Source organism: Notamacropus eugenii, chromosome 3 (assembly GCF_028372415.1).
Source record: "Notamacropus eugenii isolate mMacEug1 chromosome 3, mMacEug1.pri_v2, whole genome shotgun sequence".
Taxonomy (NCBI): domain Eukaryota; kingdom Metazoa; phylum Chordata; class Mammalia; order Diprotodontia; family Macropodidae; genus Notamacropus; species Notamacropus eugenii.
Genome location: NC_092874.1, coordinates 473472671 through 473487847, shown reverse-complemented (window position 1 = coordinate 473487847; position 15177 = coordinate 473472671). Strand labels below are relative to the sequence as shown.

The following is a 15177-nucleotide window of genomic DNA, read 5'->3' as shown; positions in this document are numbered from 1 at the left end:
ATCCCTAGATCATTTATCAATTGTGTATAGACTCTTGTTCTTATAAATTTCAATAAATTCTTTATGCATCTTGGAAATTAGACCCTTACCAGAGAAACTGCTCCAAAGATGTACCCCCCAATTACCTGCTTCCCTTCTAAATTTATTTGCATTGATTTTGTTTATGCAAAAGCTTTTTAAATTTCATAATCAAAATTGTCAATTTTATCATTGACAATCCTCACTATCCCTTGTTTGGTCACAAACTCTTCCTCTGCCCATAAATCTTAAAGGCCACTTTTTAATGTTGTCACCCATTATGTCTCAGTCATGTGTCCTTTTTGAACTTATCTTGACATACTTAATATAATGTTGGCCTATGTCTAATTTTTACCAGATTGAATTCTAGTTTTTCCAGAAGTTTTTATCAAGTGAGTCCTTACCTTAGTAGCTAGAATCTTTTTAAAGAAATTTGATATTTTATCTTTCCCAATTACATGTAAAAACAATTTTTAACATTTAAAAAATTTTGAATTCCAAATTTTCTCCCTCCCTTTCTCCCCTCTACCTTCATTGAGAAGGCAAACAATTTGTTTATGCAGTTATACATGTGCAGTCATGCAAAATATATTTCCATATTAGTCATGCTGTGAAAAAAAATAGTCAAAAAACCCCCAAGAAAAACAAAGTTGTTTGTTTTTTTTTTAAAGTCTGCTTTGATTTGCATTCAGACTTCACCAGTTCTTTCTCTGGAGATAGATAACACTTTTCATCCTAAGTCCTTGAAAATTGTCTTGGATCGTTGTATTGCTAATATTACTGTTACTGTGTACATGGTTCTCCTTGTTCTGTTCACTTCATTTTACAACAGTTCATGTAAGTCTTCTCACGTTTTTCTCAGAGCTTACTGCTCATCATTTCTCATAATAGCGCAGTAGTATTACATGACAATCATATGCCATAGCTTGGTCAGCCATTCCCCAACTGATGGACATCCCTTCCATTTTCAATTCATTGCCACCACCAAAGGACTTACTATAAATATTTTTCTACATAATAGGTCCTTTCCCTTTTTCTTTGATAAGTTTAGAAGACAGACCTAGTAGGGTAGTCATGGTTTTATAAACCTTTGGGAATAGTTCCAAATTGCTCTACAGAATGGTTGAATCAGTGGATTCAAATCTCAAATTCCCCATATCCCCTCCAACATTTGTCAGTTTCATATTAGCCAATCTAATAGATGAGGAGTTGTACCTCAGAGTTGTTTTAATTTGCATTTAGGGTTATTCTCTAATCAATAGTGATTTAGGACAATTTTTCATATGACTATAGATAGCTCTGATTACTTTGTCCAAAAACTGACTTTTTCATATCCTTTGACCATTTATCAATTGCAGAATAACTTATTTTTATATATTTGACTCAGTTCTCTATATTTTTGAGAAATGAGGCCTTTATTAGAGATACTAGCTGTATTTTTTCACACTTACGATTACTAACTATATTTCTCTCTGTCCTATTTTTCCCCATTTATTCTATTCTCTATCTCCTTTCACTCTATTCATCCTAAAAAGTATTTTGCTTCTGAACACTGCCTCCCACAATCTGACCTCTCTTCCATCAGCCTTCCCCCTTCTCTTGTTCCTTTCCCCTCCTACTTTCCTGTGGGTAAAAAAGATTTTCATGCCCTACTGAGTGTGTAAGTTATTCTCTCTTTGAGCCAATTCTGATGAGTGTAAAGTTCAAGCACAACTGCCCACCTCCCCTGTCTTCCCTTCCCTTATAAAAACTCTTCCATTCCTCTTTTTTGTGGGATAATTTGCTACACTCTACCATTCTCTTCCCTATTCTCGCAGTGCATTCTTCTTTCTCACCTCTTAATGATTTTTTAGAAATCATCCTGTCATATTCAACTCACATCCATGCCCTGTGTCTTTGTATGCTCCTTCTAACTGTCCTAAAAATGATAAAGTTCTTAAGGGTTACAAGTATCATCTTCCCATGTAGGAATGTAAACAGTTTAACCTTATTGAATTCCTTATGATTTGTCTTTCCTCTTTACCTTTTTGTGCTTCTCTTGGGTCTTATATTTGAAAGTCAATTTTTCTATTCAGCTGTGGTCTTTTCATCTGGAATGCTTGAAAGTCCTCTGTTTCACTGAATGTCCATTTTTCCTCCTGAAGAATTATACTCAGTTTTGCTGGATAGGTGATTCTTCACTGTAATCCTAGATCCTTTGCTCTCCAAAATATCATATTTCAAGCCTTCCTATCCTTTAATGTAGGAGCTGCTAAAACCTGACTATAGCTCCATGATATCTGAATTATTTCTTTATGGATGCTTTCATTATTTCTTCCTTGACCTAGAAATTCTGAAATTTGGTTATGATATTCTTGGGAGTTTTCATTTTGGGATCTCTTTCAGGAGGTGATTGGTAAATTTGCTCAACTTCTGTTTTACCCTCTGGTCCTAGAATTTCAGGGCAGTTTTCCTTGACAAAGTTTTGAAAGATGATGCCTAGGCTCTTTTTTATTATGTCTTTAAGTATTTCAATAATTCTTAAATTATCTCTCCTTGATCTGTTTTCCAAGTCAATTGCTTTTCTAATGATTTCCATTCCAGTATTTCACATTTTCTTCTAGTTTTTCATTCTTTTGTTTTTTTTGTTACTTCTTAATGTCTCATAGAGTCATTAGCTTCCACTTGTCCAAATTTAATTTTTAAAAAATTATTTTCTTCACTGAGTATTTGTACTTCCCTTTTCATTTGCACTTCTACTTTTAAAGGAGTGTTTTTCTTCAGTGAATTTTTTCATTTGACCAGTTCTGCTTTTTAAGTTGTTCTCCTCATTGGATTCTTTGTGCCTCTTTTTATCATTTGGCTTATTCTGTTTTTGAACCTGATATTTTCTTCAGTATATTTTTGTGCCTCCTTTACTATGCTGGTGACTTTTTTCATGATTTCATGATCCCTGTCATTTTTTCTCCCATTTTTTCCCCTACCTCTCTTATTTGATTTTTAAAAATCCTTTTTGAGCTCTTCCAGGAATTCTTTTTGGACTTGAAACCAATTCACAGTTTTCTTTGAGGTTTTGACTATGGATGTTTTGACTTTATTGTCTTCTTTTGAGTTTGTGTATTCCATGTATTCCATGCCACTGTAGTAACTTTTGATAGTTTCTTTTTGTTGTTATTTGCACATTTTCACAGTCTATTTCTTGATTTTTAACTTTTTGTTAAAGGTGGGCTCTGTTCTCAAGGTGGAATGGGCACTGTCCTCAGCTTCAGCTTTTTTGTCTGTGGGCTGAGAGCTCCAGAAGTAGCTACTGTCACAACCAATTCAGTTGTCCCTAAGGCCTGTTGGTTTTTTTGGGGGTAGTGGCCTGTATTGGCACAGCCTACATTGGAGTATACTCTACTCTGTCCCTGGTGTGATAGACTTTTCCTGCCAACCTTTTAAGTTACCTTGTGCTAGAAAATTGTTTTATCCTGCTGCTCCAGAAGTTGCTTTTATGCATTATGTAAGGTTGTCTAGGGGTGAATTTGGGAGAGTTCAAGTTCAGCTTTTTTCCTGACCATCTTGGCTCTGCCCCCTCCAGTCTCTCAGCTTTTAATTCTAGAGTATTTGAGTATATCACACACTAAACAATATGTTCATTTACTCCTATCTGTTGTGTATCTAATGTGTTTCACTGATAAATCTCTCTGTTTCTTAACCAGTGGTAAATCATTCTGGTGATTACTGCTTTGTAGTATAGTTTGAAATCTGATACTGTCAGGCCCTCTTCCTTCCCACTCTTTTTGTCCCTTGAGATATTTGAGATACTGAGATATTTTCCTTGAGATGCTTCACCTTTGGTTCCTCCAGATGTATTTGTTATTGTTATTTTCTAACTCAATAAAGTAATCATTTGGTAGTATAATTAATTAATTTAGATAGTAAGGTTTTTTTTTAAAGGAAAGGTCCATTTGTTAATTAAAATGTTTAGAGATGTAAATTTCCCTCTAACTCTTGTTTTGATGGCATGCACATTACTTTAGTATGGTGTCTCATTATCATTATTTTTACTGAAATCATCTATTGTTTTTATGATTTAGTTGGGTTTTTTTTACTCATCCATTCTTTAGCTTTGTTATTTTGCCTTCAATTAATTTTTAATCATTTCTCCAATGTCCCTTTATTGAATATTTTTTTATTGCATTGTGATCAATAAAATATATGGTTTACATTTTTATTTCTTTGCATTTGTTTGCCAGGGTTTTATGCCCTAATACATGGTCAGTTTTTGTAAAGATGCCAAAGCATAGCTTCTTGAAACCACAAGTGAGAGCTGGATGATGGGTGGACCCCAAAGGTGGATGAGCAACTCTGAATAGGGATGAGTAAGTCCTCACACCAGAGCAGCTTAGTCCTCTCTCAAATTGCCAGAGGTCTATTATGTCTAAGTTTTCTAAAATTGTATTCAGGCCCTTAACTACTTTCATCACTACTTTTTTTGGGGGGGAGGAGTCAGAATTGTGTATATATAAAAGAGGGAACATTGAGATCTCCCCTAATTGTAGTTTTACTGTCAATTTCTCCTTGTGAACTATAGCTTTCTTTTAAGCATTTAGAAGCTATGATATTTAATGCACATATATTAATCATTGGTATTGATTCATTGTTAATGGAATATGTTAGCATATGTAATTGTGCTTTTTATCTCTTTAAATTAATTATATTTTTATTGTCTTGTCTGAGATCATGATGGCTGAGTGTGATATGATGCATAAGGGGTAGAGTCAGTACAGAAACTTTGGGAGAGAAGACACATTATTTTTTATTTCTTCTATAAGAGAGACACACATGATTCTAGACTCTCTTCAGAAGAGTCATATGGAGAGAGAAAGACTTTGAAAGTGGAAAATGTAGGGGAATCTGGCTCCTCAACCAAAGCTACCCCTTATATGTCATATTACCCTCAGGATTCTCTCCACCACTCTGAAGTCATGCATACCAAAAAAATATTTTGAAGTCCAAAAAATCTGGAATGAGGCCAGGAAAAGAATGAGGTGGGATACCATGATCCCTTTTACAAAATGGAAGCTCCAAGAAGAGCTCATCATTGGAAGAAGGAGAAATATTCCAGGAGAAAGAGCACTGGGGTTGGAGTCAGCAAGTTCATTTCAAAGTTTCCCCTTACCACATCATACTTGTGTAACTTGGGACCCCTTCTAACTGTAATTTATTATGTGATGCTACCTCCATGTCCTCTCTCCCCAGATCTGGGGAAGTTGGGAGGATCATCTGCATAGAGATAATAATTGAAGTCAAGGAAGGTTATGGGAAGTGATGTTGAGCACTCAGATGTATAGAAATGTGGAGGTGATTGACTAGATATTTTTATCTTTAGCTTGGTTGATTGCCACAATTGGACAGCTTGACTTCTTCCCCTTAGACTCTCTAAAGTCACAGGCACTACCACCTGGTACTGAGAGTCATGCTTCCTTTTCCTTTTAGTCTGCAACAAATACTTCCCCTGCTTTGCACTGAATGTAAGAAAGTCTCCCGGAATCTTTTGGCTGAACCTGAGGGTAACCTGCTACAGAATCGTCAAGCATAACTGGTTTGAGAGCTTCATTATCTTCATGATTCTTCTGAGCAGTGGAGCTCTGGTAAATGGCTGTTTGAATTGACCTATGGCGCAGTGGTTAGAGCAGTGGGGCTGGAGACACCAACATGCCATTAAGGAAGTACAAAGATAACACATCAGGGTGAGCTTGAGTTGGGAATCAAGAGGGAAGGAGAAGTGGACAGGTTGGTGCTGGGTGTTTGATCAAGGGTGCTGAGCCTGAGCCCCAAAGGTAGGGATGATTGAAATGTCAGCTTTTTAAAAAATACAAAAATATTCAGATGCATCTATGATTTTTATCAGTGTAAACATTCTTTTCATCCATGCAGGTCACATCATATCCACGCCTGCCCAGATTTTGATATCAGAGTTATTTTTTACATGTCATAAAATCTCTGTTGTGTTGTAAGTTTCATGAGTCAAGGACAATGACATCTCCATCACCTCAAAAGTGCTCTGTGGGTAATTGTTGGAGCGAGTGAAAAAGAGTGATACTTTACAACATTGATTCTATCGAAGAATGCATTCAAGTTTTCAAACTGGAGCTAGGAGCATAGATTCTCCTAACTCTCTCAATGTCTTTAGTGGAGGGATGAAGGAGGAAAAATAAGATTCTTCTAGATACCAGTAATATGCAAACATTGTACTTGCATCTAGAAACTAAGCTTTCCAGTTGGTTATTCTCCTAATATTCTAAATTGAGAAGCAAAGAGCAGTTCATTGAATTGTGGAGTAGAACAGAACTCATGTGGTGTGGCTACCATATTTGGGGCCAGTAAACTGGGATATATGATCTGATCAAAGGTACTATCATTTGCAAAGCTCTGTTGTCTTCAGCTGGGAAGGTTTTAACCACAACAGTGGTGCCTGTCCTATTGCAGACTATGACAAGTCCCAATCTGATTCTGAACAGTACAGTGATAAAAACATCTGGATGTGAAGTTTTTTAAGTCTACTCAAAAATTAGGATGAGATCCTTTTCAATAGAAGAACTGAATGTTTGCACTACAGACAATATTGTAGACTATTCAGTGCATTTTGCAAATAATGATACTGATGCTTGGGGGGATCCATGACTTACCCAAAGTCACTTGGCTATGAAGTGGTGAAGGTGGCACTTGCTTGATCCTGGTCTTTGAGTAAAGACTCCATTATACAACATTGCTTAGGTGGTAGATGAAAGCTTTTACAGGTTCACATATTCTTGATATATTGACATAACTTAGCCATGGTTACTGACTATGGGAGGTTGTACAGTAAGAGAAGAGGAAAACATGATCCCTCTCTTCTGATAGGTGGCACCACAGTGTAAAATGCTGGGGTTAGAATCATGAAGACCTGAATTCAGCCTGAGTTCCAACGACAGATACTTCCTAGCTGTGTGACCTTGGACAAGTCACTTAATTTGGCTGAGCCTCCATCCCTACATGAAAAATGAGAATAATAATAGCATTTGCCCTGTGCTGCCCCCACCCCTTACCCAGGGTTGTTGTGAGGACAAAATAATTTTGCAAACCTTAAAATGCTGCATAAATGCGCTGCTCAAGAAATTTGTGATCTGCTTAACTCACGTGAGACAGAATGATATGAGGTAGGTCTAAAATGCTAAATGGTGTGGCTGTACAACTTGATCATTAGAGGATTTTAGGTAAATAGGAGATTATTGTTGACTGGGATCACAAAGGAAGATTTCATGGAGAAGATAGGATTTTAACTGTTCCTTAAAAGATAAGTAGGACAGAAAAGGGGGGAGCCCATTCCAGACAAGGTGAGTCATATCTACAGAGACTGAGCTTGGTAAAGACTGGGGCAGGGAAACCATTCAGGATGCTCTTCAAATCGATAATGAGTCTTTGCTATGGTGGTCACTAAAGAAGGGCTATATATTTCTCATTTCATTTCTGTCTAATAAAGTAACCTATTTAGCTAGAAACAGTCAACTTTTGAGAGCTGTGTGGGATAACACGATTATATCTTTTGTGTGAAATACAGTCCACAAAATGTCATCTGTTTTCATAAGCAAGTTAGCATAGGATCATGAGTAATAAGTTGAAAGTTGGAAGTGCCTTCAGCTGTCATCTAGTCCAACTAACTTGGTTTTTGGGCAAGGAAACTGAGGGCCAGAGAACTTATCTGACTGACCCAGACTCTCACAGTAATAAGTTCAAATCTTGATTTGAACCTAGGTCCTTGGACTTCAAATCCTCTGCTTTTTCCATAATGTGTAATTTCCATAATTTCCATAATCCATTGACTTCTGTATGTAATGACCAGGAATAAAAATCCATGAATGTATTAAATATTACACTTTGTCATTTCAGATATTTGAAGATTGTTACCTTTCATCAAAACCCACCATTAAGAAATTGCTGGAATTTACAGATAGGATTTTTACCTACATTTTTATCCTGGAGATGTTTTTAAAATGGGTGGCATATGGATTTAGGAAGTATTTCACAAATGCGTGGTGTGTTCTTGACTTCATCATTGTAAATGTGAGTTTAGCATCTACACGTTTTCACTTGAGGTGGGAGACTTTGCTGGGCATGGGTGTGGCAAGGAGTAGTAAGTGACTGATGTGTAAGGAGGCTGTCCCTTAATATATCCATTTTGAAAAAAATCTAACCAACAGTTCTGCTTCCTTTGTTTCTACGTACTGTTTTGGAAGGTGAACCAGCCTTGAAGTTGCAAAGACCTGACTTTAAGACTTGCCTCTGCACATTCTAGCTGTGTCACCCTAGGCCAGAGTTACTAAACTAGATGACCATGATTACATGTTGCAGAGAAAGGCCCAACCTGTATGGGTAGGTTCAGGAATTCCCTATACCAGTGAAATTAGGTCCAGTCTCCTTTTATTCAGTGTCATCTTTTGTTTTACATTACCTTCATTTCCAGTTATTTCCCCTTCCCCCACCTACAGAGCCATGTTTATGACAAAGAATGAAAGCAAAAGAAAAAAGAAGCAATTCAGCGGAAATTAATGAATGCTTCACCTAAGTCTGCTGTATTCTGTACTTCTAGTCTCCCATCTCTGTAGAAAAGGGAGGGAAATGTGTTTATTATCTCTTGTTTCTGGCCAAGTTTGGTCATTATCATTAGGAAAGAATGAGGAATGGGTGCATGCATCATGGTGTTGTCTTGAAAGAATTCAGACTGAGACTGTCTCCAAGTCAAACAGTGGGACCTTTATTGGGGTGGACACATTCAGTGGACCCCGCTCCTTAAGAGAGTCAGGGTGCCTAGGCAGGTTGTATGTCTGATTTATACAGACAGGAAAGTGGGAGTGGGGAGTGGAGAAAACAGGGTGGGGGAGAGAACAGGAAAAGAGAAGGGGAAGTGCTTCTCTAGAATGTCATGTAGTCTGGGATGTTTGGTATACAGATAAGCTCATGGTGGGGGGCATCAATGCATAGTCTTCTTGAGGTTGGATTGTGATCTATGAGCATTTTCTGGCTGGTCTCATCCTGTATTCTACCCCATAACTCACAACCCGCTTCTTGTTTGCTCCATCTGCTTTGAACACTCCTATCTGCCTCATCACATAGCATTTAGTTGTTCTTTTTAAATTTTTTCCATTTATATCATCTCAGAAATTCTGTATATTGTATACCTTGTTCTGCTTTCTTCACTTTTCATTCATACGTCTTTTCATGAGCCTCTGTATTCTTTAGCTTCACTGTTTCTTACAATTTGTGCACATTTATGGCCTGCAATTTGTTTAGTCCTTCCTTGATCAATAGGTGTCTATACCTGGTCAGTCACTCCCCCCAAAGCCTCAGTGGATGTTGGGTAGAGAGGGTATGAGGGGGTCAGGCTTAAAGAAGATCAGTCTGTCTTCAGACATCATTTGACTAAGTAGCTTTTTTATTGAGCACCTATACTAGGCTGATTTCTGTATTAAACAAAAGCAGTTGATCCAAATGCCAAGCATGGAAACAAGGACCTGATCATAGAAAAACTTGGTGTCTGTCCTAGTACTAGCACAGTACTGTGAATACAGGAAGTACTAAATCTGTATTTGTCAAATACAGGACTATGTATGCTGTTTCCTTAAACAGCAGATGGACTGTGCTAATTGGTGTTTGTTTTTCCTTCTAGGTCTCTCTCATAAGCCTTATTGCTGATAGTTTAAAATCAGCCTTGTCTTTTAATGTTAAATCCCTTCGTACGCTGAGAGCCCTGAGGCCCTTGAGAGCACTGTCCCAGTTTGAGGGAATGAGGGTAAGCCATGGGGAACCCAAGGAGGGTCAGCCAGCAGGGAGATGAGTGAAGTGCTGGCTTGTGTTTTTTTCACCAGAGGCAGAAAATCCTTTGGGTCTGTTCGATCCATGATTATGTCTCCATCCCTTCATATACATGATTGTGCCCCTTCTGTGCCTTTATGCTGTGTGAGAATATATGAAAGCATATTGTGGTGCTGAGGGCTTTAGTTGGGAGCCAGAAGACCTAGGTTGAATCCTAGGGTTACCATGGATTGAGTAACGTGATCAATTCCCTCATATGAAAAATGAAATCATTCACTAAAGTCATCATTTTAATCAATTAATCAATAATCAGTTTTTAAGTCACTATTATGTACTGGAAGTTGTGCTAGAGGATGCTTATTAAAGTGCTTCAATGTTATCCTAGAGGACATAGGAAGTCATGGGAGTTATTTGAGTAGGGGAATTACATGGTCATATTTGCACATAAAGAAAATGACTTTGGCAAGAATATGGAGGCTTGTAGTGGAGTGGTTAGAGACATGAGGCAGACAGAGACCAGTTAGGAGACTTTTGTAATAACTGAGGCCAGAAGAGATAAAGGCTTGAGTGGTGGTGGAAGTTGTGTGAGTAGATGCAGTGGTTGGATTCTAGAGATGCTGGGAGTTAGAAATGACAAGACTGAGCTTGATAATACTGCCTCTTCTTGAAGGATTTCTCTTTTGGGGTCTTTGGGCATGCAAACCCTCATACTAGATGACTTATTATCAAGAAGCTGAGTCTTATACCTGAAAGGAATTGCCCAAGGTCATATGACAGAGATAGAATTCCAGCTTGGTCTTCTAACCCTAACTCCAATACACTTCTCCTTGCAGCATGTGGTAGGGGGATTGGGTGACATTTGTGTAGGATCATAGTTTAGAGGTGGAAGGCATCTCCAGAGGTCATCTAATCTAACCCCTTCCTTTATAGATGAGGAAACAGATTTAGAGGGCTTAAATGACTGATCCAGTTTCACACAGGTAGTAAATGGCAGTTGAGATTTGAATCCATGAGTTTGATTTCCAAGGGCAGCTAGATGGTGTAGTGGATAGAGTGCCAGGCCTGGAGTCAGGATATTATACCATACAGTCTCAGAAGAGTCTGAGACTGCCAACATCGGGGAACACATCAGGGAGAACCTCCTTTTCCCTAAGGCCATCCCTCTTGGGTATGAGGGGATCCTCTTCACAAAGAGTAAATGTACCTGCAAGAGAAATGAAGCATAGTTTGTGCAACAAGGAATGAAACAGGGATGAATGAGCTGCCTTTGTCTGATCCTGTTTTCTGCAGGTTGTTGTCAACGCCCTTGTGGGGGCCATCCCGGCCATCTTAAATGTTCTGCTCGTCTGTCTCATTTTCTGGCTCATCTTCTGTATGCTAGGGGTGAACCTTTTTGCTGGGAGATTTGGAAAGTGTGTCACCCAAACTGAAAATGAAGTAAACTACACCACCATTAACAACAAGTCATTGTGCGAAAATCGCACTCACCTTGGCTTCTGCTGGATTAACGCTAAAGTCAACTTTGATAATGTTGGAATTGGTTACTTGGCTCTTCTACAGGTGGTAAGTGGCATAACCACTGCTTCCCATCCCCCACCCCTGAGAGCACAGAAGGAAAAGGGTGAGATCCTCATGCCAACATTCCACATCCCAACTATTTCTCCAAACTTTCCCCTGACTCTTCTTTCCCATCAGGCCTGTTCTCTGTCCTCTATACAAGTTATGCTTAGTTCTCTGTGTGACCTCTGCTTATGATGCCTTTTTCCTCCCTTATAATTATCCAAACCTTATCCAGTTTTGAAGGGCCTGCTCAATGACCTTCTTTTAAGACAACTGTCCCTCCTTTCCGTAGCTCCTTATTCTGGCTACTTAAAACATTGACTTCATGTATTTTGTACTTAATTATGTATTCTTTTATTTGTGAGGATAATGCTATTATCTGCTTTCTCAAATGAGAGCTGAAATTGCCCAACCACTGGATAGTTCTTATCAGAAATCTACCATCCCTAATGATCTGATCAGTTCAAGCTGGCATCAGAGTTCTTCCCCATAACTGAGGATAAATATAGACTGATGGTGGCTCTACTGACTTAGGAGTAAGAGACAGGACACACATTTCCAGTCTAATCTCAAATGAAGAAATCTTGAGGGGAGATATAAATGCATACCTTTGGTTAGAAAGGGTTAGGATCCTAAAGCGTCATGGACAGAAAGTTCCTGAAGTAAGAACAGTCACTAGCATTTATATAGAGTTTATAAGATCTTCACAAAGACCCTCTGAGTTAGTTGCTATGATGATCCCCTTTTCATAGCTGAAGAAAATGAGGCAAGTGGAGGAGAAATGGCTTGCCCAAGATTACAGTTATGAAGTGCCTGAGGCTGGATTTGAACTCAGGTTTTTATGACTCCAGCCTCAGTGCTCAGCAACAGCTAGCTGTCTAGTCTCAGTGTATCATTTGAGAGTTCCACCGGGGAAGAAAGCCCATGTGGTTTCATGTTTCAGTGAATTGTCTCAGCCGAAGTTAAAGAAATGGCCAGAATCAAGTCACCAGCATGAGAGAGGTACTTGACCTTGGTTTTGGTAGGCTAGGCTTCTGTGTGGGGGTATCAAAATGTCTTTTTCCTAAGCATGTCCATGCCTTTGAACTAGCTCAGCCCTAGTAGGTTTTACAGCAAGTAATCATAGTTCATAGCAAGAACTGCAGAGCTATTTCCTTTCCATGGAATGTGTGTCCTCATCTTCATTCACAAAGTGCTTGTGTTGTCTCCTTAAGAAGTCTGAGTCTCTTACAGCTAGGGACCATCTCTCATACTTTTGAATTCTTTACTGTTGTATGGACTCTGCAAATACTTTTTGCCTTATAGGACTCAGTCTTGGGGGTACAATGTTTAAAAAAAAGTAGATCTAATCTAGCCTCACACACTTATGTAGCTATATGACCCTGGGCAAGTGACTTAATACTGTTTGCCTCAGTTTCCTTATCTGTAAAATGAGCTGGAGAAAGACATGGCAAACCATTCCAGTATCCCTGCCAAGAAAATCCTAAATGGGGTCATGAAGAATTGGACATGACTGAAATGACTGAACAACAAGGTCTAATTAAGTGCTCCAACCAGTAAGAGGGTCAACTCTTACCGTGTTTACTCTGGGGGCCAGAGATACACAACCATGCACTATCATGAGCGATTGACTGGGACATCAGTTTATTAGATTTCATGTTAGATTTGCTAAGTTATCTGGATATTCTTGTCTGCCAATCATAGCACCCCTTTTTACCTTCCTTTCCCTATAGTGAGCTATCTGAGAAGCAGCAGGATGCTGGAACCTGATCCTACTGGCCGAATTTTCATTATAAGCATTTATACCTTGGAAACTGGCAAATGCTACAAATCAGGGCTTGATTTATTGTTTTGATGACTGTGCAGTCTTAAGAAAATAATGTGTTGTATGTCATTTCTTTCTAGAGAGCTAATTGTTAAATATTTGCCAGCACACCCCTGCTGAAAGAACCAATAAAACCAATTGACAAATACTTATGATTTCTATTTACAATAGTAGACACTGACCACCAGAAAAAAATTGATTGATAAAACTAGCATCTAATGAAAAGGATTAATCGGATAGTCTTAAGGATATCTTGGGGAGATATGTGCTCTGCTCTGGGGTTATACTTGCCAAACTGACACAGAAGGAGCCTCTGAAATGATCTGATTCAGCGTAAGTGAGAATTCCCTGGCTAGTATTCCTGGTAAGGGGTCATTCAGCCTCCATTTCCAAGACTTTCAATGATGGGAACTTATTTCCTCCCAAAGTAGTACATACCACTTGGGCATAGCTTTAATTATCATGGGTTTTTCTCTTTAAATTGAGCCAGAATCAGACTCTCTTAGAGTCAAGGGTTAAAACCAGAATGCCTCTCAGAGAGCATTTTGTTCTATCTGGCAATTTTAAGATGAAGAAATCCAGGGTGAGAGCAGCTGAGCAACTTGTCTAAAATCACCTAAATAGCAGAGTTGTGGACCTCTGGCTCCAAATACTGTAGAACTGGAACCACTATTTATTTCTTCCAAAGGACTCGTGGATATTGTTTGAGAAAGGGAACTTTCCTGAATTGAGACTGAGATTAGAGCTTGAATCTGGAAAAGCTAGCCAAGATAAAGAAGATAATATCTATATCTATCTATATAGTAGTGGGGAAGTTCAGAAGAGGGGAAATTTTGGGGGGAAAGAAAATACATTTTGTTTTGCATATGTTGCATTTGAAATGTAGGACATCTAGTTCAATCTAAGAGGCAAGATGCAAGACTGGAACTTTGGAGAAGAGTCAGAACAAGATATATAGATGTGAGAACAATCTGCATAGAGGTGATAATTGAATCTATGGGAGTGACAGAGACCACCAAACAAGATAGTATAGAAGAAGAAGAGGGGCAAGGACAGAAACCTGGTGGATGCTCATGTTAGTGGGCATGACCAGGATGAAGATCCAACAAAGGAAACTGAGAAGGAATGGAAAAACAAATAAGGTGCACCAGGTAAGAGCAATGTCACAAAAACTCAGAAAAGAGAGAATGTCTAGGAGAACTGCGTGACTGATAGTGTCAAAAGTTGTGAGAAGGTCAGGGAGGATAGGGATTAAGAAACGGTCATTGGCAATGGTAATTGGCAGATCAGTGGCAAATTTGGAGAGGGAAGTTTCAGTTGAATAGTGAGCTTGGAACACAGATTGAAGAGGGCTTAGAATCAGATGAGAAGAGGAGTGGAGGCATCAAATACAGATGACTTTCTAAAGAGTTTAGTCATGAATGGCAGGAGAGATATTAGATACCGGTGAGTGGGGATTTTCAGATCAAGTGAGGCTTTCTTAAGAATGGAGAAAACATGAGTACAGCACAGACATTATACAGGAAGAGGTTGGAGATTAAGAAAGTAGGGGTGATTAAGGGAGAAGTCTGATGGGGAAGATAGCTTGGCAGAAAGAAGAAAAGGGCTACCTTTTCATGGGAGATGGGTAAAGGAGAAGGGATCAGATAGAGAGGTGCAATACTTAGCAACTGAGTAGGTGTATAGATTGAGTGCCTTGATGATACTGAGGTTGTAAACTTGAGGGACTGGAAGCAGATGGTGCCCTCTCCATGTAAGGAAAGTGAGAGGAGGAATGGATTGGTAGTGGAACAAGGATGATGAATTCAGTTTTGAATAAATGAAGTTTAAGATGACTTTGGCACATACTGTTGGGAATGTCCAACAGAGAGTTGATGATGTGGGAGAAGGAGATCAAGAGAAAAACTGGGACAAAAAATACAGAATTAAGAGTTATCAGCATATAGTAGATAATTGAA

General features: G+C 38.7%; 1 protein-coding gene across 6 annotated transcripts in view; it reads left to right on the top strand.

Moving 5' to 3' along the window:
• Positions 1–15177, top strand: part of SCN11A (sodium voltage-gated channel alpha subunit 11) — a 229891-nt gene that overhangs the window by 172830 nt on the left and 41884 nt on the right. For 5 of the 6 annotated variants that reach the window (XM_072598947.1, XM_072598944.1, XM_072598945.1 and 2 more), the window contains 4 exons: positions 5479–5633; positions 7912–8085; positions 9689–9811; positions 11125–11397. In XM_072598947.1, the coding sequence (XP_072455048.1) occupies positions 5479–5633; positions 7912–8085; positions 9689–9811; positions 11125–11397 (725 nt within the window). The remainder of the gene's footprint in view (positions 1–5478; positions 5634–7911; positions 8086–9688; positions 9812–11124; positions 11398–15177) is intronic. The other variant, XM_072598948.1, reaches the window with a different exon arrangement.